This window comes from Balearica regulorum, chromosome Z, assembly GCF_011004875.1.
Source record: "Balearica regulorum gibbericeps isolate bBalReg1 chromosome Z, bBalReg1.pri, whole genome shotgun sequence".
Lineage (NCBI taxonomy): Eukaryota > Metazoa > Chordata > Aves > Gruiformes > Gruidae > Balearica > Balearica regulorum.
Window position 1 is genome coordinate 84,916,902 of NC_046220.1, and position 25,678 is coordinate 84,942,579.

Here is a 25,678-nt window from a genome sequence, read left to right on the forward strand (position 1 = left end):
TGCTCGGCCATTTCAGAAGCAGGAGTTAGTCTCTGGCTACAGTTTGCCGTTAGGGCGGCTGTCAGAGGGCACCGTCGCTGCAGCTTGCCCCGTTGCCGTGGCTCTCGCTCTCCTCCAGCCTTTGACTCTGCCCGTGCAGAGCCTGTGCCTGGCCAGAAGGTGCCGCAGAGCCGCCACAGCTGCGTGTTTCCTGTCCCTGGTGCTACACGGGGCTTTCCTGATCCACAGTCCTGCTCGTTTGAGCAGTGAGCCATCAAACGTTTTGAGAACAGCCACTTTTACACAATCGTGAAGAAAGGGTCTCTCACCTTTCCACGATTATAATCATAAATGGAACATTAGACACCTGTCTCGGTCTCATTTGCCCACCCACAAGCTCCTTTTCAAGCCTGCCATCACTGTCTCCGACACTTCCTGGACAAAGTGTTTGTTGCCTTGGACGTGGTTCTTCTGGGTCCGTTTGGGGCTCGTTTTGCTTCTTCCCCTCACTTTTAAAGCGAAAGCCACATAATCACAAAGTACATTGCAGAGGAAGAAAAGCCAACAATAAATACTGCAGCAGCCCCATGTTGTTAAACAGAAGGTTGCACGTCCGGAATCTTGAAAGACTTCGGAGTACGTGAAGCTGGGCAAAACAAAACCAAAACCGAACCAACCAACCCCAAAGAAGGATCCGACGATCCACGGACCCAAACCTCTCTGCTTTATTTAACATCACACATGAGCTCTGCAAGAAACAGACGGACTCAACTGACACCTGTGGAAACTGCTTTTGCACATCCTCCTCTGCTGTGTGTGTATCTGAACATGAAATATATTCCAGTATGACGCAGAGCAGAGACCTCAGCTTGGATCTCAACATCCCAGAGCAAAAGGCCAAAAAGAAACATGCAAAACCAACCACCCTCCCCCCTCATCCCGCCCCCCCCCCCAAAAAAAAAACCCCAAAGGAATCTAGTTTTATATAGCACTCACTGGGATCTCTTTATTGACAAAAGTTCAATGTCTATTCAGGGTCTTTTGCCCATTAAATTGCCATTTTAACACCGACAGGGTACAAGAGGAGGTACTGTAAGTCAGTTGTTAGGTTAACAGCAGATACAGGCTCGCGGAAGAAAAAGACCGTAACTCTTCTGATCAAACCAGTTTTGATTACTTGCAGAGCTGATTGTTATCACAAGAATTCTACTCTGGAACTTACATGCTCATAGGTCCTCTGAAAGCAAGCTTCTATAATAAAAACTGTGATGAGTTTGACCAGTGTTTTCAAAGTAAAGTTGAACATTTTCACTTAGAAAAACCCCACTGCTCTGCTGTTTCGGTCTAACGGGTCGGTCTGAGGGAATAGTCTGGCCGCGCGATAAAGTATGAAACCCATATGGCTAACAGAACGACCGATCTTCAGCCCGGCGGTGTTTAAACCACCTCAGATGTTCCTGCTCCAGCGATGCAGGACACTCCTGCACCCTCACTGCTGCCTTTTAGAAATTAAGAGAGGTGGATAGGACTGCCCCACACGTAGAATCTCTCTGCAGACAACAAAATCTCTCCGCACCTCAAAATACTTCTGCCTTCCGTATCTTGGGTGAGCAGAGCACGGAAAGGTCGTTAGCGGATGACGTAGCGGACAAGTCTTGAGCCACGAACTTCTCTCACTCTCTGGCAGTGGCGCAGGATATTGAGGATCCTATGGAAGTGCTTATCCACTTTCAGTTGGGTGAACTCTTTGATGTCAGCCTCCACAACAAAAAATTCACCTGGAAAACAAAGGACAACTTTGCTATAGAAATTACTTTGCTGTAGGATACACTTAACATTTCAGAAGTAACAATGCAACCTCTTGTTAGCAATTCCACGCTCTGGTGAAAAAAATACAGTCAGCGTTCTACAAGGAGGACGGCCTCACGCTATCTCGGGAACCTTGTTCTACTTTCTAAACGCGCCACCAGAAAGAAGGATTACCAGCTTCCCCATTAAGTTCGACTGCCCTGCATCGTCCCCAGGCCCCATTCGGCGAGCTCCGTCTGCTGTCGGCCGCGCCTGCTAACATCTCCCCAACCAGCCACGCTCCTCTGTCAGGGTGTAAAGTCTGCAGCAGTCCAGAAGAGCACCCAGGGCCAGACACGAGATGTCCCACGCGTGTGCCAGAAGACGTGGACAGCAGGAAGTCAATTGGCAGCACACCCTGAGGAGCCGCGAACCTAACAGTAAACTTCTCTTCGAGGCCTTGCCCGTAGGTGTTCTGCTCTTTGTGTGTGAGTCCCCAAGCGCTGACCTGAGCAAAGCCAAAGAGACGCTCGGGGTCTGCTTAGAGATCACAGCACAGCTTTACAGAGAAAGGCATCACGCCTCAGCGTTTCGATCACGGAGCACCGTTGAGTAAGCAGCGTAACTGGAAGAACAGCAAGCGGTGGCCTGATGACGTTCTCTCAGCGGGCACTCAGGTTCTGGAATCAGCCCGTTGTGAACAAAAGGACAGGGCCCTGCGTACATCAGAGCTACGCAGCCCAGCACCCCCCGACTTCCGTCAGATTTGGAAAAGAACAATTCTCTGTTAATTAAGAAAATGCAAGCAAAGGGACTAGCCACTTGGACGAGCAGCCTCCCTGTGTCTCTAAGAAAATGCCGTAGGGCATAGGAAGGTCCTGCACCAGAGCTGGCAGCCCATCCCCTCTTGCAGTTGATGAACTGCTTCTAAAAGGAAATTCTCACTATCGAGCGCTTGTAAGAGACCAAGGCCTTGACTGGAGTTAAAGCCTTTACAATGCCTGCAACAAACCCCAAGAGAAATCCCCACAAGCTAACGGTTGGAGGGACACGAGGGAGGGAGTTCTTCTGAGCGCTCCACAGCTATGGTCACCAGCTGTGGTCTCATAGTCCGTCTTTACACGCTGCTCAGACAGGAGATCATTACGGATCTAGTCAAATGACCGTACATTCAGTATTTCCTGTAACATGGCATAAGGTTTTAACCACGCCTCTTCACCAAACCCTAAGAAAGAAAAGCAATCTGAAACCAGGAACATGCTAATGGAGGTACAAGAAAGAAGTCTCCAACTATCTTTAAGGAGAGGAGGCAAAAGGAAATGACATATTCTTCTGGAGTATCATGCTTCCGAGCCCTCTGAGAAAGAAGTCGCTTGGCCAGGGGTGTTCAAGCGGGGAAAAGGAGGCTAGCATCCTCCCTCTCCTTTTACCCTTAAGTGAGGCAGGGGCAGCAGCATCTTAGATAAGGTGGAGCATCTCTCCTTTCTATTACGTTATTGGAGAGCCCTTCCAGTTTAACCAAGGAGAAAGTAGCCGCTGCTAGCTGGAAAGCCGAAGATGCCAGGAAAGCTTTTCTTTCTTTATCGAACGAGTACAATGTAGCTTTACGCAGGCAAATCTATGGTTTTGGGTAAACTTTGCATCTTGAAATTTCATCTTGTGAGTGATCTGACAGGACACGTGCTCCACTCCGAAGGAGCAGCCAAGGATGTGACGGCCATTAGAACCGAGGTCCCGGAGCGTTGTTTATGAGCTCCCCAAAATACTGCTCGGAGCTGAAGAATATCCGGCCACGTTTTCTCACAGACTGGGCCACTTTGAGCGTTGGTGACACCGGTCTCTCACAGGAAGTAGAATCTTCCAGAGACGACAACTGTCAAACGCAGATGGGAGCTACACCCGAATCTCGACAGAGCTTGCAACACTGCAAATTCACACAGGGGTGAGAAGTGGAAAGTTTGTGTACTAGGAAAAGAAACAAGCCTGCACAAGTGCTTAAAAATACGACCACAGTTGGACCGAGACCATTTGCCGTTTCCAGTAATAGGGCAATACACCTAACTGGCGTTCGGAGTCCAGGGCTCATCCGCTTATCCTGTTTTATCTGGGGGAGCATCAGCATGTCCCAAACCTGTGCAGCATACCATTTCTTCTTCTGTTTGCCCAGAATTCAGGGCAGCAGCACCCAGCATAGCAGGATGTTGTTAATGAAGAAACCAGAGGTGGCTGAAGGGCGGGGGTTTGGTTGGAAACAGTAACTCGGTGCGCTAAAGAAGGAGCGGCGCTGACTGAACCGCCTTACTGGCTGGAAGTTACCCTGATAAAGCAGGCAGCATCTTGAAATCAGAGGAAGAGCTCAGTTGGCAATCAGCCCAGCTTGAGAAACTCTGGGAATCCTAAGCAGACACACGGTCAGAGCAGAAATTTAAGCAAACAAATCAATGACTGCACAGCCTCATCCTGAAAAATGCAATGGATAAAGACATTTAATCACTTTGTGCTGGCCGGAGAAGAACCGTCTGACAGCCTGCCAGACCTTTTCTGAAGACTTTCTAGATGATTAGTCACAACCAAAAACCCACCACACTCACTCTCTCTCTCAGATGCTCGATGAACTTTCTAACTGAAACAATACCTAACTGAACTTTCCAACGTAAACAAGAGGAGAAAGACGGTCTCTCAGGTACTTGAAGGAATTAAAAGCCTCGATCTTCCAGACTTAAAACCCCCTATCTCTGACTAGGCGTAGCTTTCCCAAGTTGCCAGAATGGCTCCTTCGTTGCAGCTGAGGCTGCCGTGGATCCCGGTGCAGACTAACTGGCATTCCAGGCCTAGGAGGGCCCTCCTAGCATTTAGCTTCTCCTCTGTAGCCATGGGCTCTTGTCGTCCCGAGGGCAGTAGGAGTCAAACCAAAAAATACTGTAAGTTAAAAATGATGAAGCATTTTACGAAATCCCAGATTGACAGGAGCCATTGTTAGACTGAAGCGGCACTTGTCCAGAAAAAAACCACAAACTATCCGAGCCCAAAGAAGAAGCCAGGCACGGGAAATCGTCTAGCTGCACGCCTTTAGCATGCTTTTATTAAAGTCCTTTGCCACACAAAACTTTCATACGACATCTTTACCCTATAGGTTTCAAGAGAAAAAGAGTGCCAGGCGTGTCCATCATAGCAGAATTGCTTCCCTACAGAAGTGCTGCATTTAGCGTCTAGAAGTGAGCGATGTTATCACCACACCATAATATCAAGAAAGTCTTGATCAGCGACAAATCCAAAGGCAGGAAAAGGCGTAGTTTGTCAGAAGGCGACTCCGGAGGAGCCAGTGAACGCAAAAATTCAGAGGCAGGCACCGAGACGTTATCAGAAAAAGAGCTCTCTTTCCGTGAGACAGAAGAGAGTTTGCTCCACGCTTTATGCCTGAACTTGGAAACACGAGGGCATTCCGAGGATATCGCCAAGCTTGATACGTGCAGGACACCCCTCCAGGAATAATTACATACCTGTTCTCAAACGGAAAGGAATGTCACAAGGGAGATTTTAATATCAGAGACTTACTGTGCCACACGTCTTTGGAAAAACTACCCCGTAAGTACGACTTGCTTCTAAATGGAGAGAGAGAGAGAAAGATGTTCTGGTGCATTTTTGCTCCCTCTATCCTTTTAAGAGGATAAAACTTCTTAAGATTGTCAGACATATAAAGACAAACATATAAAAAGTACCCAAACGAGTTACGGGAAAACTCTTCAGTCAAAACAATAACCCTTGCTGCTGAACTACGTGACTTCATCCAAAAGAGATGACTGGATTTTATACTGGCTACCCAGTTCCATCGAGTAACGAGACATTCATATTCCTAGTGGCCTAGAATCTGAGCTGGAGATGAATCTCATTTCTCTTCTCCTCCCCTGTGGGCGTTGCACCCAAGAGGTTAAAAACACAGGTGTCCGCTTATCTCTTATACAAACCCTCTGGATGGAGATCCGCGAGGTTGGTATGAGAAGCAGCCGAAGGAGGGAGGCTTAGGGCGGCAGGACGGCCCTGTTTTGGCACGAGAGCGCGGAGCAAACAGATAGACGGTTTCTACACAGAATTTGGAAGGCCACGGTACCTGGAGCGAGACTTTTTGCTTCGTTATCCGCAAAATGAATATTAAAGTTGACATCCCTAACTATGCTAATGAGCTAAAAGGAGTACATGCTAAACATACATGACTATAGCACTCGACTCTCCACCCAAATCACGTTCCACGTCACCCCAGGGAGGGGACAGCTAAGGTTGGGGTATAAAGGATATCGAGGAAGTTACCCCTGGCAGGGAAGAGAAGAAATTGAAGACACACCGCCCCCCCCAAAGAGGCAGTCGACGGGCTGTGCTCCTTCTCCTCCACCCAAGACAGGGACACCTTCATGGTAAGCAATTGCGATTTCACCCTTTCAGTAAGAATACCCAGGATAGCATTTTGCTGGCATTACAATTATAATCGTAGTCATATATTAGCGCTGTTACACTGAGGGCATTTATCAACGGCAATTCCGACCTCTTTAAATCTGTCGCTCTCATAAACTTTCTATTAGTTTCAACTTTGTGAAATGGAGTCAGTGCAAGTCCTTTGGGGGCTCTGACAGGCAAACGTTGACTCTGGTCCGTGGCTACACACATAATCCTTTAGACGTGAACCGCTGACCAAGTCTGGGACTAAGACTGGACCTAGCCGCACCTAGGCTCCTCTCTGAGAAGGCGTTTAGAAAGCGAGGGGGTCCTTTCTGAACCTTGTGACTCAACGGGAGAGCCTCCCTCAGCCGCACATCAGGCTTCACCTCTTACGTGACATCCCCTTATAGCAAGGAGAAACAGCACGCTCAGGGACTCTCGAAGCGTTGTTCGCCCCCCACAGCGGACAGGAATTCTTCAGGGCCAAATCTGATTTGTGCTGTGGCACCATGTGTTGGGAAGGGAAGGAAAGCCCTGCTAAATCTACAGATTTATGGGTTTTTTTCTTCTCTGTTCTCTTATCCGAGAACAAGCAATAGCAGGTTTTCTAAAATTTTTCAGGACTGATGATTTTAAACACGCCACAGGTTAGACCATTCCACCAACCACAAGAGCACCTGGCTGGACTGTTTGCTGAGAATAAGATGCTCTAAGTTACACTACAACATGAAAAGCACGTGCTGGCGTCAGCCATTCAGTATTTTGTCCACTATCTTTATACTTGTGCTGCAATATCCAAAAGCTATCAGTTTGGGACTGTGAAATGTAAAAGAAATACCTTTTGTATCCTTAGTTTCTTCTTCCAAGAACCTGTGGTAGAGTTTTCTGACTGCTGCATTCATAGATTTCAAGGGCTGATGCAGGATCTTGTATTTGCTCACCACGGCCTTGTTCAGATCTTGAACAACAGCATTAATCTGATTGTATGTTAAACGACCTTTCATATACCTACAAGAAAAAAATTAAAATCAGTAACCAGAAAGTCACAAATGAAGTTCCGTGTTTATTCTTCTCTTGCATCAGCCGTAATTGAACATGCTATTCCTAGTTAGAGGCGGTTTCTTCTGCTGTGTGTTAATGAGTAAACGTAGCAGTTAATTTTGGTCATTTCCTTCATTGTTTAATAATGTTGAAAAGCCAGAAAGATGACACATTAGAAAGCTAAGTCAAGAAGTAAAATATACCCAGTGCTTAAGCTGGAAGCAGCCTTTCAAAATGGAACACAGGTTGCTTTTACAGCATACCACTTAAACTACAAATGCAAAACCCAGCAAGCATCATTGCATTAAACATAACACGAGCCAAAGCTGAAATTAAATGTTTCTGCCTAAGAGTGCAATTTGGTTCATAGGATAATCATAAACAACCTGTGTTTGATCTTACAGCCATTCCTGTGTCTTTTGAAGAAATACCAGGTTTGTGGTGTTCTCTGTATTTTGTTGTGCAGCCTACGGAGCTACACAGACACAGTTCTGCGCTGCCACATCCTCGCCTGAACTTTCAGAGCATTTCATAAAACTCGTACTAAAATAATGAGATCTGTTGAGAAGAGCCTAGAGGTACGGGCAGCACAGAAGATAAAAAGAAAGCGATGCGCACATCTTGGAACGCTGCAACACCTACAAGTAAGGCTATTCAGCATTTATCGATGTAAAGGCAGCTATTCAGGAAAGGGAAACATGCTACAACCTGAGAAGCCATCACACAAAAATGAAATCTGAAACTCCTACGACAAGCAGTAAGCGAAATACAAACCAAAACCCCAGAAAACACAGCAGTAAAAGCCAGGGCAACCTTGCAACTTGAATTATCCTGTTATCACCATTCAGTCACTACAACAAACCAAACCTGGCTGTTTGCATTCCGTTTGGTATCAGTTTGCAGATGTGTGGAACTGAGGAAAGTGTCACAATTCATTTTAAGAACGAACGAGGTTCTTTAGGTCAGGACAACAAAACTGAAACCATCGACAAACAGGAAATTCTTCCCGCACTTTAATCTGAATGGAAAAACTCCATCTTTGGAAAACATACCAAGAATTTAAAGCGCAAGTAGCTCATCGACCACAAATTCAATATTCTAAACCAGAATGGGGGCAGGCGTTCTACAACTGCCAACTAAAAAGAAGCGCTCGCTGTACGTTTTCCTAAGAGCCAGTCCCTGCTGTAGCCAAAAGGATAGGCCTGTAACGAAGGCCTGCTTGTACGATACGTGATAAGAAACTATTCGTTGTTACTTTAGGTAGAAGGCTAACAATTCTTAGAATGAGCACCTGCTACACATCAGGAGAAAAAGGAGGAGCTACAAGACACTTCAAGGTCCTTATGTACGCACTTTTCAGAAAGGGAGGACACTAATTGCCTCCAGGAGCATCCTGATCTTCCCCAGGCATACAGCGAACAATTACCAGGACCCAAGTGTTGAGAAACCAGGAGACAGGTGACTTGGGCCAGGGTCCCCACGACCAACAACTCATGAGCCCCGCACCCAAATGATACCACCTACTCAAAAGATAGAGGCGGAGAAAGGAACTGAGCGTGCGTTCTAGTTTGCAGACAAGGCAAAGAAATATGAACCCATTATTGGAACGGGGAGTGTACCACTTTGTAATCTTTGTAATATTTGCGTATAAATCTGACAAGAGAAGCAGCGTTAGGCGTGCCTGATTAGAGGAACTATCCTCCTGACACCCAGCACTACGATAAAAGGAAACGCTTGCTTCTTAATGCTGAAGCAGTGTTACGGAGTTTTCTTTTATTCCCGAATTTCGGTGACGCAGCCAGGAAGACAGATCTACACGGGGTGTGTAAAAACTCCTGAATTCAAAGCAATTGCTCTAACTTCAGACTGAATTGCCACAAAGTTATTTGTAGCCGGCTTTCAACTTTATTGATATTTTGGATCGATCCAGATTCAAAGTTGGAGGCGCAGCCAGTTTTACAAAAACGTTCTACTTGGTGCACATAACATCTTTTCAGGTAAAAGCAGCACTACCACCCTGAAACACAGTCACAGTCAGCGTAAACCAGTAACACAGCCTATAACCACAGAAGGGCTTTGCCTGTGCACATTAACTGCTGTTTCTTGCTCTCTCTGCACCCCTTAGCCTATTTGTAAAGTCACGGGGGAATGGGCAGAGCTATGAAGACTAAGGCCAGAGGTATAAAATACCTCTGCTTAAGTTCCTATGCTCCCGCTATCAGCGGAGATACAGTGAATACACTTAATAAAGTCAAGAGACAGCTCAGCTCAGCTCATCCTGACGCAGAAACAGAGAAGCCAGAGCCAGGCGCCTAAACCCCAGAACCGAGCGCTCTTTCAGAGGCCCTCAGGCATCCAAGATGCTCACAGGGGGCTAGCAGATGTGCTGGCGTTTACAGAAAACGCAGGACCTAAAGCATCTGCAACGGCACCAGACAGTCCTGCCGAGGCAACTGCAACGTGCCAGTAGCAGCTAGACGGCTGAGCCGTTTTCCGGTTTCACCGACTGGCCTGACTAGACGTTCAGCGACAGGAGGGGGGGGGGGGGGCACACAGTGTCACAGCAGTTAAGCGCAGGTGCCTTAATCTGAAGCTGCTGAATCTTGCTTTTCTGTCAAAAGCAACTGGAATTTTTCTTCTGTGCATAACCGTAAGGATCGTAAGAACACCAGCTGTTCCACAGGCTTCTCGCGTTTCTATCCAGCCATGGCTAGCAAGCCCATAAATGCCTACATTTATTTCAAGCCATACATACACTAATAGAAAGATACAAAGTTGAGAAGTTCCATCATTCAAATTCATCCATTTAAAATCCATTCGATTTAAAATAACTTTTAAATCTGCTCCACTCCACCAAAAGCAAAAACGGTCAGAACTCACTTTCGTGGGGTTTTTTTTCAAAAAAAAACCCAACCTGATTTCCTTTTTAATCCACAGAAGCCCCTTTCAAAACACAAGATGACTTTTTTCCATAGGCATGAAAACCAAAGCACAGTGCTATGTTCTTCAAAGAAAACAGCATCATCACTATGTCACATACATACCACTGAAAAGAGAGAAACCTCGTAGCGGCCAGCCCCTGCTCCCTTAGGCTAAGAGAAACATATATTCCCACAAGTGACCATCTTCCGAGACTTCACAGAGTCCCAATGAATGTGCAGATTCTAAAAATATCTTAAGGAGCAAGAATTTTAGAGACAGAACAAAGCAAGAATTTTCCTTTGCCTTGACTTCAAAGTTAACAGAGACATCTACTGTGCCATTTCCTTTCTCTTCCTCAAAAAATGGGTCTTTCTGCAGCAGATTTGAAGGCTAAGATAATTTGCGAGTTTCTTGTGGTGTGAGAGTGTTCTATTTGATCAAGGTGCTCCATGCCTGCACCTTAACGCAGCACGCCCCTTTGTTAAATACCTGCTGCAGAGTTCTAAAAACACAAAGTCACCGAAGGCCGCGTATCCCCCCTAGTGCCCTAACGACGTTAGGGACAGACGCTGCTTCACGTCCAGCACAAAGCGGGCCAAAACCACCTAGATTCCTCAGTTACAGCCTGCCACAGCTGCAGGAGGAAGGGAGGGAGGAATGAAACCCTTGGCAGATGCAAACCCATGATACCCAGCCGGAATGGGGTTTAGACACACACGCGATGCGTACGCACAGTCGTGCTTTATTAAGTCCCTCGGTCGGGCTTAGCACACGCACAGTTCTGTGCTAGCGCGGCCACGCGGCTCCGGGACCAGAGCTGCATAAAAACGCGGTGGTATCCCTTGTTACTACTGCCAACAGGTACAAAGAGATCCTATGTCAGAACCAGCGCTGGCCGGGGGAACTGGGATATGAACCTCATTCTCATCCTTCTAAGAGAATACGCTAGGTGTGAGAAAGTGTGGGTCACAAACGTTTGATGCTTAGATTTGATTAAATTGTACGCAAAATTGCAGGCTTAGCGCACTCCCCCAGTCGCGTATCACAGCATTGCCAGGCAACAGAAGAAACCGGTAGATTAATAGATCTGTTTCTAAACCCATGTCAATCTTCCTCCACAGAACAAACATGCTTTTCCCATCAGAATAAAACTATTTCCACAGCCCTACAAGCACAGCCGAAGATACAACCTTGCCATAAACCAGCAATTAATTTCAGAGGATCCATCTGGCCTCTGTCCCCATTCTCCCCACCCACAAACAGCAGTGGAAAAACTTCCACTTTCAAGGATAATGAAACACTTCAAGGGGTTATCGGGGAAGATCATAGTGCTGACTGGAAGTTAAAACAACATTTGGCTGGAACGGCCTATGTCTACTTCTCTGCCCATAGCAGAGAGAAGGACCAAAAATTTTTTTTGAAGTGTCAGGTCTCAGAACTAGAGGACAACCCATCCATTAGCTAATATATTTCTGTTCACACTATTAAAGTGACTTGTGAAATAAGAGCTTTGGGTTTCAACCCATTAGTTCGGATCTTCCCAACACATACAAAAGAACTCGATTAGCTCTATGCATTTAATTTTCAGGTTTGCCAGTACTGCATAGGAACTATTTGGAACTGTCGTCATGAAGTTTCATCCTGTGGAACATTTGAAATTTCAAAACATCTCTGTCCGTCTCAGTTCTGCAAGAGCTCGCTTTCCCAAACCTACGTTTGCCACCCAAGTTGGCACGACAGGGTCTGAGGAAAGCCATGCTTACTTACGCAGGAACACTTTCAAATTCTTCCACGGTTATTAAGGGTGCTTCTTTAATAGGTCTCGACTCTTTTGTAGGTTTCTTTGCAGGTCTGGGTTCCGCAACTTTGGTTTGTTCTTCACATTTCACAGTTGGCCGAGTGGTGCTGTAAAACGAATGAATATTAAGTGCATAAATAGCAGATAAGTAGTGAGGAGAATACCACTATACTACCAAGTCTGCTTACTCACAGACCTAAGTTCCAACCCATCTGTTAGGCTGGATGAACACAATTCACCATCTTGCCTAAAAGAGAAGTTAAAAAAAAAAAAAAAAACCAAAAAACCAAGCCTACTCCATTTCAAATTGCATACTTTAGCTGACTTCATTAGAGCTCTTCATTTCTCTGCTAGAGAGGCTGCTAGCAGGTGAACTGGAAGCAGTCCAAATGCAGCGCAGAGCAGTTAAGAATTCAATGTACCATTACATTTCACAGAACGTGAGGCCTCGCTTTTTATCAGATGAGCCAGAGCACAGAGCTGCAGCCTAACAGGCAGATTTGAAATACTTCACAGCTCTTTGAAAGAAGTTCAAATCTTGGGAAGCCTGACTCATCCATTAATCTTTTGAAGCAAAGAAATTCAACACCATCCAGCAGGCTGGGATTTTCATTTTTTTTTTACATATCTATATTTTTTTTATTTTTTTTTTTACGCAAGATCCCAAAAGCTGAGGAGTACCCTGCTTGGAGTGATTATTCGAGCATTATTTTTATAAATTCACCCTTCCTCCAAACCCTCAGCTTACAGCCTCAAACACAGAGTTATCTGCCAGCCACCCAGCTAGCTGCCCTCCTACTTATCGGTAGAAGGACAGCAAAGAGGATGCATCTGAACACAAGGACATTACCAGGCTCCTGCTGGACTCCCAAACTGTCTGGTCTGTGACACAGTGACAGGGGAAGCTCTGCTCCGTGCCACGGCACAACGCAGAGCCCTCCTGAGACCCAGGACACCAACAGTTCCACTAAGTCAGATGCAAACATCTGAAAAACAAGGTAAGGCCCTGCACACGCAGTTCACTGCTGACCTGGACCATGGAAAGAAAGAACTGAAGCTTGTATCCCAAACCTGGCTTTGGCGTAGCGAGAAAATGCTCTCAGTAAACCCCTGGAATACAGATGAAGATATACTGAACTTGCTTTTTGTTTTGGTGAGATTCCTCCGCTAAATAAGAACATCAAAACCAGGAACACAGGAGAGAAACAAGAGCTAGGGCCATGAATTGTTCAATTCGCCTGTATGGGCGTTTCTGCTCTTTCTAAGAATTGAAGGCCTGTCTCACCAGCGCTCAAGCGTTCGCTCTGCTTTCGGCATTACGTACGATGTTCACTCAACGGACAATTAGTGTTCAGCTCCCCAGGCATTTGGGGATGCGGAGGAACAGAAATGGAGCAGCTCAATGGAGGAAGGCTTGGGGAAGGGGACTGAAGACTTTATTTACAGTGATACGGATGGATTCTGACCAATTACGGTCTGCCTTGCACTCGCTTGACTGCTCAACACGGTGAACACCAAGAAGCGACAACACGGGGACAAAGGACAAAGGGTGCTTTGACAAATGGCATTCAGATATAAGGTATTATTCCTCAGGAAAAAACAACACTACAAACTGGCGCTGAGAGAACAGCAGTTGTAAGCTGGCAGAGCACCTTCTGTGGAAAACTCTTAGAAAAACTTGCTCGGTTTTACACGTGTGGTGCTCGCTAGAAAGGCAAGGAGCAGCTGAAGTTGTCTCACAATTAACTTCTTGATTAAAAGCCAACAAGATTGGAAGGGAAACCAACATCCCAAAGAATCTTTTTGATATCAGAGGTGACACAATCACTAAACACGCCTCATCTGCATCTAATCAACATCCAGAAGCAAACATAAACTTAACACACAGGGCTTTCCTAAATTAAGAAAGTAAATTACAAAAGGAAGGCAGAACCCCAGGGATAATTGAACAACTTCCATTCTTTCACACACACACACACACACACAATTCTGCAACATCTACATTGAAAAGGAACAAGACATCGCTAGACACATTTTAGGAGGCAGTTTCCGAAACTAAAGGTTCACGTCTGAAGGGTCACATTCCGAAAAAAGCTCCCGCGCAAGTCATCTCTCTACCAGCTAGGTAGGACTAGTCCAACTTTCAATACAAGCAGTATCTACACAGGTGAAAATACTGCTACACGCAACCTGAAATTACAGTTCCTTTCTCTCTCCTGTAACCCCGTTTCCACATTCTCAACCTTTTACTTTGCTGGAATACCCCTATAATGTTCTCAGCCTGAGGCTTGTCTGGCATTAGGAGCAAGACCAAGTAAAGCCGATAGGTTCAGGGCACACATTGGAAGCATTGAATTTGGACAGACTGATGCGTTGCCTTCTGACAAGCTACGAGGGTGGCAACAAGGGCTGCGATCTCCATTAGACATTAGAATCTAGACGAGACCCCAATCTGGCATACCCTAACATCACCCCAAAATAAAAAGCAATTCCAACAGGCCAGAGAAAGAAACCCGGTCAGAGTATTTTTATATATATATATATATATATATATATTTTATAGGTATTTTACAGGTTTTACCCAAGGGACTTGTTAGGGTGCTAACACGAGCCTGGTAGCGAGCAGTCAAGAGCAGACTCCCAAATCAAGACACAAATCAAGACACATAACAACCTTGGCTCCCCAAAGTTCACAGTTAACACACAGTAAAAGGAGTAGAGTTGTACAATGCTGCAGCTGGACACTGCCAGGAGCAGCCCAGTATCTCCATGCTCATGTACCACGTACCAGCTCTGAGCGGGTTTAGGCAGGTGGGGAGGAATGTTTTCACGGAGGTGCTGTGCTTCATTTTGATGTCTCTCAGCAGACTTCTGGAGCTCCTGAAAAGAATGTTAGACTTCATCAGAAACCCGAGACTCAATCCCAAGCAAGTAAAATTAGTTTGCTATTCGGGTGATGCTGAAATAATATTTGAACTTAGTACGAGGTGCTCTTGGCTCTCTCCCCATCATCTCACCTCTTTAGCCCCTAACTTCCCCAGGAGCAGCTAGCAAAGCTCAGAAGAACAAAGCTAAGCATAAGCTTGTCTGTCCTTGCCCTCAAAGCATCAGAGAAATTTAGGCGGGCAAGAAGTACATCTTTAACAAGACACCCTAGCAGGTCTGGGTAGTGGTGACAAAGAGATGCCACAGGAAACTCATCTACATTCCCCAAACAACACTTTCACAACAGACTTCACACGTGAAGGCACTGCAAAAGCACACTAAACCAACAGATAAATATTCTAATTAAATAGTTTTCATAGCTATCGCAAGGATGTAACAACAGAACTGCTCTTCAGAGCACAACGGTCGCTATGCCGGAGAGCTGCTTAATAAACGGTCAGGAAGCCTGTTCCGAGTCCCAGATTCACCTGGAAGCGCACGCATCCAAACACATCACTTAGGATCTAGAAAAGAACAACTACACACATCTCAAAGATTCCTTTGACTCTTTTGGTGTTTTATGAACAGGAAAAAAAAGAAAAAAAGATTACTTTTAGCAAATTCTTCAGGTTTTCTTGCTGTTGAACTTCCGATTCCAATTTATTCAGGAGATCATTCAAGAGAACGACTTCATGCCCTATTTTACAGAGCACAGATTTGAGGGACGGTTCTTGACCTGCCAACGAGAGAACATTAAGCCAAAAAGCCAAAACACCTCCAACACAAAACCAAAATCCTGTTTCCCTCCCCTCCGCAAGCAGTGATTATCTGCTAACCCTATGCTCCCCGACCACCATATCTTCCCAGCAGAAGCAGCAATATTCACTGGTCAAACAGCCAATCTCCTACTCCACACAGCCAACAGGGTTCAAAGCTGCTGCAGGAATAAGGGCCCCTCTCCAGCACAAGGCTGCACAGCACTATGCTGTACCCACTACCGCTGCAGGTCACAGGTGGACGACACAGCTTTTAAACGCAGCCTGGCTTCCACAACTGGAGCACCTGTTCTCCTTCGTGATCTCCCTCTGTTGAGGGTTATAGGTGCTCTTCAAACAGGAGGTTAGCCTAGATGACCCTCCCCAACCAAACGCTTCTATGATCCCGTGTAATCTCTACTTGTGCCTAGCAAAGGATAAGAGATAAACATAAAACACTGAGATCCATTTCAGTACCTCGGTTTAAAAGAGTTTGCTGCCCACTGTGAGTGTACATCACAGCCAGGCACTCCTGGAAGGCGAGGACAAGACACCTGCGTACACCTCCATCTGTGCCTCTCCACAGTTTTGTGATTAACATACTCCCCAAGATACCTTTTTTTGGTCTCCCACCCAGGGCTTTCCCCACCAAGTACATATGGTGCATTAACCACCAGCCTCCAAGTCCCTCAGAGGAGCACATGTTCACTTAGTTCATGTTCTCTGCTTGGCACCTAATTCCCTGATAATGCTCCCACTTTGCCATCCTTGCTCTTTGTTGTCGTTCCTGCTGCTGCTGCTGTTCTCTGTGTTTTACTGGATTTCCACTTCCTGTTATGTTCCTTGTCTAATCAGAGCATTCCCATCTTCTGCAAGGAGGTGCAAACCAAGACCCACTCTTAATTTCTTTTACCTATGTTTCTTAACTGAAGAGTCTTTTTAATAGTTGAAATCTTCGTGTTGATGTGAGAGCATAAATCTTCCAGGTCTGAGGACGCCATTATCGTACTGAGGGGAATTAAAAAAGAAAGCGCTAATTTAAGAAAGACCTAAGTTGCAAACACTGAGGACACAAGCAGAATTTTAAAAAGGACTCTGATCTGTTAAAGAAGCAACCAGAGAACTTAAATGAAGCGGTAAATGTAGTAACCACCTTTTATTTTGCTGAATTGAAAGCAGGAGAGGAAGCACAAAGTGCCTGACAGACAAAACAAAGCAAAGCAATTTCCCTGAACTCTGGAGAGAAGTGCAGTGTCATATCAGTACAAAAATTCCTCACGAAGCTGCCTAAGTGTTTATTATGTGAAGGTGTTCACTACTAAAGGAGTCGAAATTTACTGCAATAAACAAAAAATATCTGGCCTATATAAAAGCAGTGCTATAAGGTGCTCTCAAGGGAGATTGCGCCGGATGAGCAATATTTACGGAGGTGGATTCGTGGGTTGGTCGTAGGTTTCTTTTGTTTTTTAAAGACCAGTAATTAAAAGAAATCGGTCGCTTGCTTGCTTGCTAGCAGAGTATGGAGGCACAACAAGTAGCATTATCCATCGGTTACTCTCGTGCAAGCATACATATCAGCTCTATGAGGGAAAGCGACTGACGAAAACCCGTTGCTGAAATGCACCTTCCCCGGTCGCACCGTAACAAACCTCCGTTTCATGACACTGCCCGGCAGCCCTGGTGCCTACAGCGCTCACACAGCTCCCTCTGTTACCTCACACCTGGAAACGAAGCTTTTATTTGGACTTCAGTTTTAAAATACCACGAACTAGCACGCTTGCTGAATTCGTTACTAGAGATTTGCCGATTCCCCGCTCCTTACGAGGAACCGTTACAACCCGCGGCAGCGCAGCCCCCCACCCCCCTCGCCGCCCCCCGTTCTGCCTCACGTCCTGACCCCACACGAGTATTTCCGCCCCCAGCGCCCCGCTCTCACCGCCGCGATGGCGGGGGGCGGCTCGGAGAAAAGCCCCGACCGTCCCCGCCGTCAGCTCCGCTTCAAACCCGCCGCGCTCGGCCGGCCGTTGGAGAGTGCAGGCGCCCGCACTGCGCAGGCGGAGAAGGCGGGAAAGGCTGAGGGGAGCGTCCGCCCCGGAAGTAGCGTTCCCCCACCAGCAACAAAAAGCACCCCACAGCGTTTATTAAGTGGTTATATAAGTTAACTTTATTCGGTATTCAACGGAACATAAAGCCCTCGATACAAAGTAAGTCGCTTTGCCACAGGTACGTACTCATATTGGTATGTCTCCCAAAGAACGTCATCACCACCCGTTCCTTCTTCCTCTACGGAGGGGGAAGGTAAACACCTTACACTTACTCCAAACTCCTCTTTTTCTAGTTAGCCACAGATAGTAAGGTTTATTGCTAAGGATAGACTGCTTATCTCGCCAAAGAAAAAATAAGCAAATGTGCAGTTGCTGTTCCACAATTCCCTAATAAAGAACAGCTCTTGGTTCCCTCCCTCCACAAATCTAAAATCACCCAGAAATCTAAAGAATTAGAAACAGGAACATACAAAGGAGTCTGAGAAGAACCGTTTTTAAAGCAGCCCTGCAAGCCAAGCAGCGACTGCATTCAGCAGACCTTTCAGGAGAGAGGAAAACTAGCAAACAAGGAGCTGCCTGACACCGCCAGGCAACAGGTTACTGAAATTACTGGCTGCAAGAATGCGTCATCTTAACACGTTCGGCGGTGAAAAGCTAAAGCGGGAAGGGCTGCACAAACCCCTCCAGCAGTCCTGCCTACCCAACCACACCAACACGTCCTGTGACTCCCATCTTCCCGCCCGTATTCATCTCAGTAGCTCTTGCAACTTCAACATTAAATGCAGAGATGCATCCTGTCTTTTAGACAAACCATAAAACCCTCAGTAAAAAGAGAAAAAAAAATTATTTCAAAAGCCTTTCCTTCATAAGCAATTTTTAATGTCAAATAATAATACTACTTATTTTTTAAAAAGACCAAAAAAAAGCCAAGGACAGATGTCCCGAAAGCTCAAAGCACACATCCCCTCCTACCCTGGGATTCTCCACACCTGCTAGCTGCTTCGAAAAACAACTCAAATGTCTGTTTAAACACAGGGTTGTCTTGCACTAACATACTGAATTACAATGTACAAATGTAGCCAAAAGGATAGGCCTGTAACGAAGGCCTGCTTGTACGATACGTGATAAGAAACTATTCGTTGTTACTTTAGGTAGAAGGCTAACAATTCTTAGAATGAGCACCTGCTACACATCAGGAGAAAAAGGAGGAGCTACAAGACACTTCAAGGTCCTTATGTACGCACTTTTCAGAAAGGGAGGACACTAATTGCCTCCAGGAGCATCCTGATCTTCCCCAGGCATACAGCGAACAATTACCAGGACCCAAGTGTTGAGAAACCAGGAGACAGGTGACTTGGGCCAGGGTCCCCACGACCAACAACTCATGAGCCCCGCACCCAAATGATACCACCTACTCAAAAGATAGAGGCGGAGAAAGGAACTGAGCATGCGTTCTAGTTTGCAGACAAGGCAAAGAAATATGAACCCATTATTGTAATGGGGAGTGTACCACTTTGTAATCTTTGTAATATTTGGCGTATAAATCTGACAAGAGAAGCAGCGTTAGGTGTGCCTGATTAGAGGAACTATCCTCCTGACACCCAGCGCTACGATAAAAGGAAATGCTTGCTTCTTAATGCTAAAGTGGTGTTATGGGGTTTTCTTTTATTCCCGAATTTAGATGACACAAACTGAAGAAGGAGACAAAAAATAAAACCAGAAACACCATCAGACATAAAGAGAACATACTTTAACTCCCCATGCTTATGAAGAATATTTGAACGTGGCATTCAAAAGTTTCTTCTTCTGTTTAACCATGCCTAGAATGACCCGGCATTTGCGCAGAAAACTGAAACCCCTCCTGCGGTCTCAATCAGTTCAGTGATTAAAAATAAGGTTTCTTCTGCATGTTTCAAGGGTAGAGGAAAGAACTGCAGAAGCAAGTTTGTTTCTGGAGTCCATTGCACCAGCTGGTGCCACCTAAAGTCACAAATCCAAATCTACGATAACCGTACAGAAAGCTGTGGCATGCAAGATCAAGGTACCTCACTGTAGGGCACCGAATATTGAAATTGCCATTTCACATCACCCGCAAGAAACTTTCCCAAATCAATACACAATGTTCTTTCTCTTTCACGTGCATAAAATAAAATATTTAGCAAGAAGGTGATAAATTGTTCTTCAGCGGTCATCTTTACAAGTCTATTTTATCATCAGGAAGCAACAGAAAAGTGATCTTTGCATTTTGTTAAGCAAACACCCCTGAGTAAAGAGGCTGATATCCACTGTCTTCTCTCCTGCAGGTAAGCACGCAGACACTCAGCATGCCGAAGAACTGAAAGAGAGTCACAAGAGATTTAGATTTGCTGTGGGTTTTGTTTCAGTCATCAGACTCCTCGCCTGTATGTTAATTAGGCTTCATCATAGCACGGACACTCCTTTCATGTTACAAAACACTTAGAAAATACATCTACAGAAAGTGATTTTTGGGTTTTTTTTTTTTTTTTTGGCATATCAATTTCCAATAATAGTTCCAGCTTAACTTTTTCCTCTCCAACTTCTCCCATTAATTTATACATCCACATTAATTCCTAGTTATCTTACTGTGGGGGAAAAAATAGAAATCAGTGAAAGCATGGGATTATTCTGGACTTAAAATGAGTTCTGCAAAATATTTACACATATAAAATATGCAAGTAAAGATCGTGCAGAGTATGCTAAGGCAATCCTTAGAGATGATCACAGGAGAAATCCTGGTGGGAGGGTTCATCACCAATAGTAACAGGAGTGTAGAACTCATCACTTTTATAGAGGGAAGGGAAACGATGGAAACGATGTCGCTGAGCCATTTAAGCCCATGAGAACAAAAGCTGTAAACAATTACCTCTCTGCTAGGGCCACTAAGTCAAGCCCCAGTTCTGAGATGGTATCTGGACAGATTTTGGCTTCTGCACTGAGTTCAGGAGTGGGATGTTCAAGAGAAAGTGTTCTGCAATGGCTCAGTCTTTTAAAAAGAGAGCAGCTAGTCCAAGAAAAAACACTTTGCTGTTATTAAATGGTTTGAATCTCTGTCAACCAGAGGCAGGTTACTAATCATGGAGAACAGTTACAGGGAACAATGACAAACCACCAGGCTAAAATTTATGGGTCAAACCTGTGAAGAAATGCCTACGCATCTTTGTGATGTGCCGATTGCGAGGAGTTTTACGTCAGGACTTTTCAAATGCAGTTTTCAGCCACAAGATGATCTGGTTTCACATTTTATTTAATTCAGTCCGATAAGTCTATAAATAGCCCTCGCAATGGTTTCATTCCTAGTCATATTTCGAGTCCATTTTGATTCCAGGTCTCTAAGCACAGGACTATTCATTGGGCTATGTCTAAAACCAGTCTTCAATAAGCAATTATTTAAATCTCAGTTAAATATAGCAAAGCTAGTTGTTTTAATACAGAATGCTACAGCTAGTCCTTTTAGCACAGCCAGCTTTTTGTACTTCCTACCGAACGCCCAAGATAGATTCTCCGTTGCCTTGCCAGCCCAAATCCCCTACTAGCTTGTTGGATTCCTCCCCTTATCGTCGGGCAGATGAAATGGAGGAAGTTGGAAGAAATCAAGCGAGGAACAGAGGACTCGGCCTACTTCAGAGCCAGGCAAAGGCTACAGGCTAACATGACACGGTAGAAGAAAAAGCCCCGGGATCAAAGTACTATTTTCCATGAGGGAAGAGATAAAATGTTTACCTTTACGATGGCAAAACCCAGGATTACAAGCATAGCATAGCTGATAACGCTCTGCAGCCCAGACTCCAGCTCCTCTGCACAGCTCTGCCATGAGAGAGATGGGTGAAAACAAATTAGAAGATATAATGCAGCTGGATAGTTTTGTGTTGGGTTGTTGGGTTTTTTTCTCTCCCTGACCCTTCAAAGGCAGCAGGACCTTGTAGGGCCTGTCTAAGCAACCACTGCAGACCTCGGGGCTTCCGTTCTTGTCTGCCAGACCTGATGGCTTCTGGTTCACCTCCTGCCTGGGGAGAAGCACTGACTAACTGCGACATTTGCCGCTTTTCAGAATCTCCTCTGGCTCACGTCACTTAAAGAACTGCCCAAAACTCAGAGCCAGGAAGACCCATGGTATCTATGAAAGTCAACTTACAGGCTTGTGCCCCGGACTGAAGAGCCTGGTATGCAATTCTCCAGATTCACGGTCAATCCCAGAAGAGTCTCTTCCCTACCCCAGATCTGTTTGAACAATGGCGTGCCCCGAGCTAGCGCTCCGGCCTTGTCACGTTGCTTCTGTAGCAACATGGAATGGAGGCTTGTCACCAGTAGACAAAGGAGACCAAACATCCAGACTGGTGCCTGCAAAACCAGCTGGTCTTCCTCCTTTAGGTCATCTAGGAGCTTGTACAGAATTACGTGAGAAGGAAAACTACAGGAAGAAAAGAGTTTGGGGGACAAACGGCTGGAAAGAATAGTGTGAAATCATGCCTAAATCCTGCCTGCAGTGCTTTCCTCACTGTTTCTGGCTGGTTGAGAATGATCACAGCCCAGCTGTGAAACCGTGCCCTTTATCCTCACCCGCGTATTGAGTTCCTGTGGCTGATCCAGGCGCCCTGTGCAGTTCTTCACGTCTTGCCTGCAGCAGCTCAGAGGCACGCTGTTGTTACCGGTGGAATTAAACCACTGTGTGGTTGTCCAGTCGCTGTAGTTCTTTACCCCACAGCAATGAAGCTGCCAAACACAGGACAGTTACAGGGACGTATGCATATATACGAACGTGAAGGAGTTAAACCTCTCTTAGGCATGCTGGGCAAGAGCTGCCCTCAGCATGCAACAGCTTTACAAGTAGCAGTAAGACAGGAAAACAGCTGCAGACGTAATAGATCATCTCCCCTTCATACATTATTTCCTCCTCATTGGTTTACTCTTTGTGAAAGCTCTCATGTTAAAGTGACAGCTTGCAGGATAGAGTCTTCTGTCATCTTTCTATTTTGTGGTACAGGATTCTGAGCAGCAGCCTGAAAAGGCCAACTCTGCAAAGTAAGGAGCACCCTCCTTGGAGAATCAGATGCTAAACGCTGCTGCAGGGCCAGGTTCCAGGATACTGCCATACGCCTCCCCTCCTTTCTCAGCCTAAATTCCTTGTTTAGGACCCAATTGTTCTTTTCTAAATAATTCTCAGGACAATATAAATATTTTCTTACCTGTTCTTGCAAGTAATCCACAACAGTAGACTCTGGATTTTTATAGAATCATAGAATCATAGAATGGTTTGGGTTGGAAGGGACCTCAAAGCCCATCCAGTTCCACCCCCTGCCATGGGCAGGGACCCCCTCCACTAGCCCAGGTTGCCCAAAGCCCCATCCAACCTGGCCTTGACCACTGCCAGGGAGCCAGGGGCAGCCACAGCTTCTCTGGGCAACCTGTGCCAGGGCCTCCCCACCCTCACAGGGAAGAACTTCTGCCTCACATCTCATCTCCATCTCCCCTCCTGCAGCTTCAGGCCATTCCCCTTGGCCTGTCACTCCCTGCCCTTGTCACCAGCCCCTCTCCAGCTTTCCTGGAGCCCCTGCAGGGACTGGAAGGGGCTCTAAGTTCTCCCCGGAGCCTCCTCTTCTCCAGGCTGAACAACCCCAACTCTCTCAGCCTGTCCTCATAGCAGAGGTGCTCCAGCCCTCGCATCATCTCTGTGGCCTCCTCTGGACTCGCTCCAACAGCTCTATGTCTCTCCTGCACTGGGGACCCCAGAGCTGGATGCAGTACTCCAGGTGGGGCTCACAAGAGCGGAGCAGAGGGGCAGGATCACCTTCCTGAATGTGCTGGTCATGCAGGTTTTGATGCAGCCCAGGACACGGTTGGCTTTCTGGGCTGCAGGCGCACACTGCCGGCTCATGTTGAGCGTTTCATCAATCAACACCCCCAAGTCCTTCTCCTCAAGGCTGCTCTCAATCCATTCTCCACCCAGCCTGTATTGATAGCAGACATTGCCCTGTCCCATGTGCAGAACCTTGCACTTGGCCTTGTTGATCTTCATGCGGTTCTCACGGGCCCACCTCTCCAGCCTGTCCAGGTCCCTCTGGATGGCATCCCTTCCCTCCAGCGTCAACCGCACCACACGGCTTGGTGGTGTTGGAAAACTTGCTGAGGGTGCACTCGATCCCACTGTCCATGTCACCGGAGGAGGCCCACGTTCTCCTTTTATCACTGATGTACCTATAGAAACTTTTCTTGTTGCCCTTGACGTCCCTGGCCCGATTTAATTCTGTCAGGGCTCTGGCTTTCCTGACCTAATCCCCGGCTGCTCGGACAGTTTCTCTGTATTCCTCCCAGGCCACCTGCCCTCACTTCCACCCTCTGCAGGCTTCATTTCGGGTTTGACTTTGCCCAGGAGCTCCTTGTTCATCCATGGGGGGGGGCCTCTGGGCATTTTTGCTTGACTTCCTCTTTGTTGGGATGCATCGCTCCCGAGCTTGGAGGAGGTGACCCTGGAATACCAACCAGCTGTCTTGGGCCCCTCTTCGCTCCAGGGCTTTGTCCCATGGTATCTACCAGGCAAGTCCCTGAAGAGGCCAAAGTCTGCTCTCCCGAAGTCCAGGGCAATGAGCTTGCTGTGTGCACTCCTCACTGCCTTGAGGATCCTGAACTCCGCCATTTTGTGGTCACTGCAGCCAAGGCTGCCCTTGAGCTTCACATCCCCTAGCAGCCCCTCCTTGTTGGTGAGAACAAGGTCCAGCATGGCACCTCTCCTCGTTGGCTCCTCTGTCACTTGGAGGAGGAACTTATCATCAGCACATTCCAGGAACCTCCTGGACTCCTTGTGCCCTGCTGCATTGTCCCTCCAACAGATATCGGGGTGGTTGAAGTCCCTCAAAGAGGACCAGGGCTTGTGAACACGAGGCTGCTTCTATCTGTCTCTAGAGGCCTCATCCGCTCGCTCTCCCTGGTTGGGTGGCCTGCAGCAGACCCCCGCTATGATCTCCCCGGCCCCAGTGCTCCCTTTAATCCTGACCCATAACCTCCTCAGCCATCCCCAAGTGGAGCTCCAGGCACTGCAGCTGGTCATTGACATAGAGGTGACACCCGCTCCTCGTCTGTCCTGCCTGTCCTTCCTAAAGAGCCTGTACCCTTCCATCCCAACACTCCAGTCATAGGAGCCATCCCACCACATCGCCGTGATGCCAGTGAGATCACAGCCCTGCAGGCGTGCGCACATCTCCAACTCCTCTTGTTTGTTCCCTGTGCTGCATGTGTTTGCATGGAGGCATTTCAGCTGGGCCCCAACCCGTAACCTCAGGAGCCCCTGGCTCATCTCCACAAGACTTCAAGCATGCTTCAGCGTGTCCACTGGCCTTGACAATTAGAAATGAAACTGAATCCCATTGCCCTGCATGGTGGGGCATTTGCAGGATGGGAAAGATGCTGTCTGACAACGCGAAAGCAAGGTTGCGCAAGCGTGGCAGGAACAGGACCAATGAACCGCCCAACCGTGCTGCTTGGCAGAAGAAAGCCAGTGAATTGTGCAGTCCCAGGGTAGTTGGGTTTTGTGCCTGTCGGGGACCCACGCATGCATCTAAAAAGTTGAGACTAAGCAAAGTTGCTTTTTAAAAAGCTTTTTGTTCCTGTTGCTTTGCTGTTTTGTTGATTAAAAAATGCGCTTTTTTTTTTCCCATTCTCTTTACCTCCTCTTTTGAAGAGGCACTGATGGTAATAATTATCTGTTGAAATCAATGCTCAGAGCGCTCTTACCCATGACTATTTAGTTCGGTGTTTAGCTGTGTGTTATTTCAGGAGGCAGCAATTTCCATCTGTGAGAGCACGTTCCCTTTCATAGTGCCCACGAGGAGGAAGAGAAAACGAGTGTTTCATGTCATTTGTGCTGAATCTTCACTTACATGGAGCTAATACTGAGCAAAGCTGGTAAATAACTGTGTAAGGAAGGGAATGCTAGATAAAGAAATAATTTGATATGAAGGACTGTGACAAAATCTCTGAGT

The 25,678-nt window shown here is 46.5% G+C and overlaps 1 protein-coding gene across 2 annotated transcripts; it reads right to left on the reverse strand.

Annotated features, from left to right (window-relative positions):
• Positions 1–955: 955 nt before the first annotated feature.
• On the reverse strand, positions 956–17,688 carry LOC142599418 (SKA complex subunit 1-like). Of its 2 annotated transcripts, XM_075739764.1 has the most exons (8): positions 17,576–17,685; positions 17,289–17,360; positions 16,553–16,647; positions 15,496–15,620; positions 14,748–14,839; positions 11,929–12,066; positions 7,037–7,206; positions 956–1,757 (listed from the first exon to the last, which is right to left on the reverse strand). In XM_075739764.1, the coding sequence occupies exons 2-8, from the start codon at positions 17,297–17,299 to the stop codon at positions 1,609–1,611; spliced, it is 780 nt and encodes a 259-aa protein (XP_075595879.1). In that variant the 5' UTR covers positions 17,300–17,360; positions 17,576–17,685; the 3' UTR covers positions 956–1,608. The 2 variants fall into 2 exon arrangements, with proteins under 2 accessions (XP_075595879.1, XP_075595880.1); XM_075739765.1 differs by lacking the exon at positions 17,289–17,360 and having other exon boundaries at positions 17,576–17,688.
• Positions 17,689–25,678: the final 7,990 nt, after the last annotated feature.

What these genes read in the sequence shown, in the direction of transcription:
- LOC142599418 (XM_075739764.1), bottom strand. An exon ending in TCTTCAGTTAAGAAACATAG is followed by an intron (nt 15,621 to 16,552) that starts GTAAAAGAAATT and finishes TCTCGTTGGCAG; the next exon opens with GTCAAGAACCGTCCCTCAAA. An exon ending in ACCTGAAGAATTTGCTAAAA is followed by an intron (nt 14,840 to 15,495) that starts GTAATCTTTTTT and finishes CATTCTTTTCAG; the next exon opens with GAGCTCCAGAAGTCTGCTGA.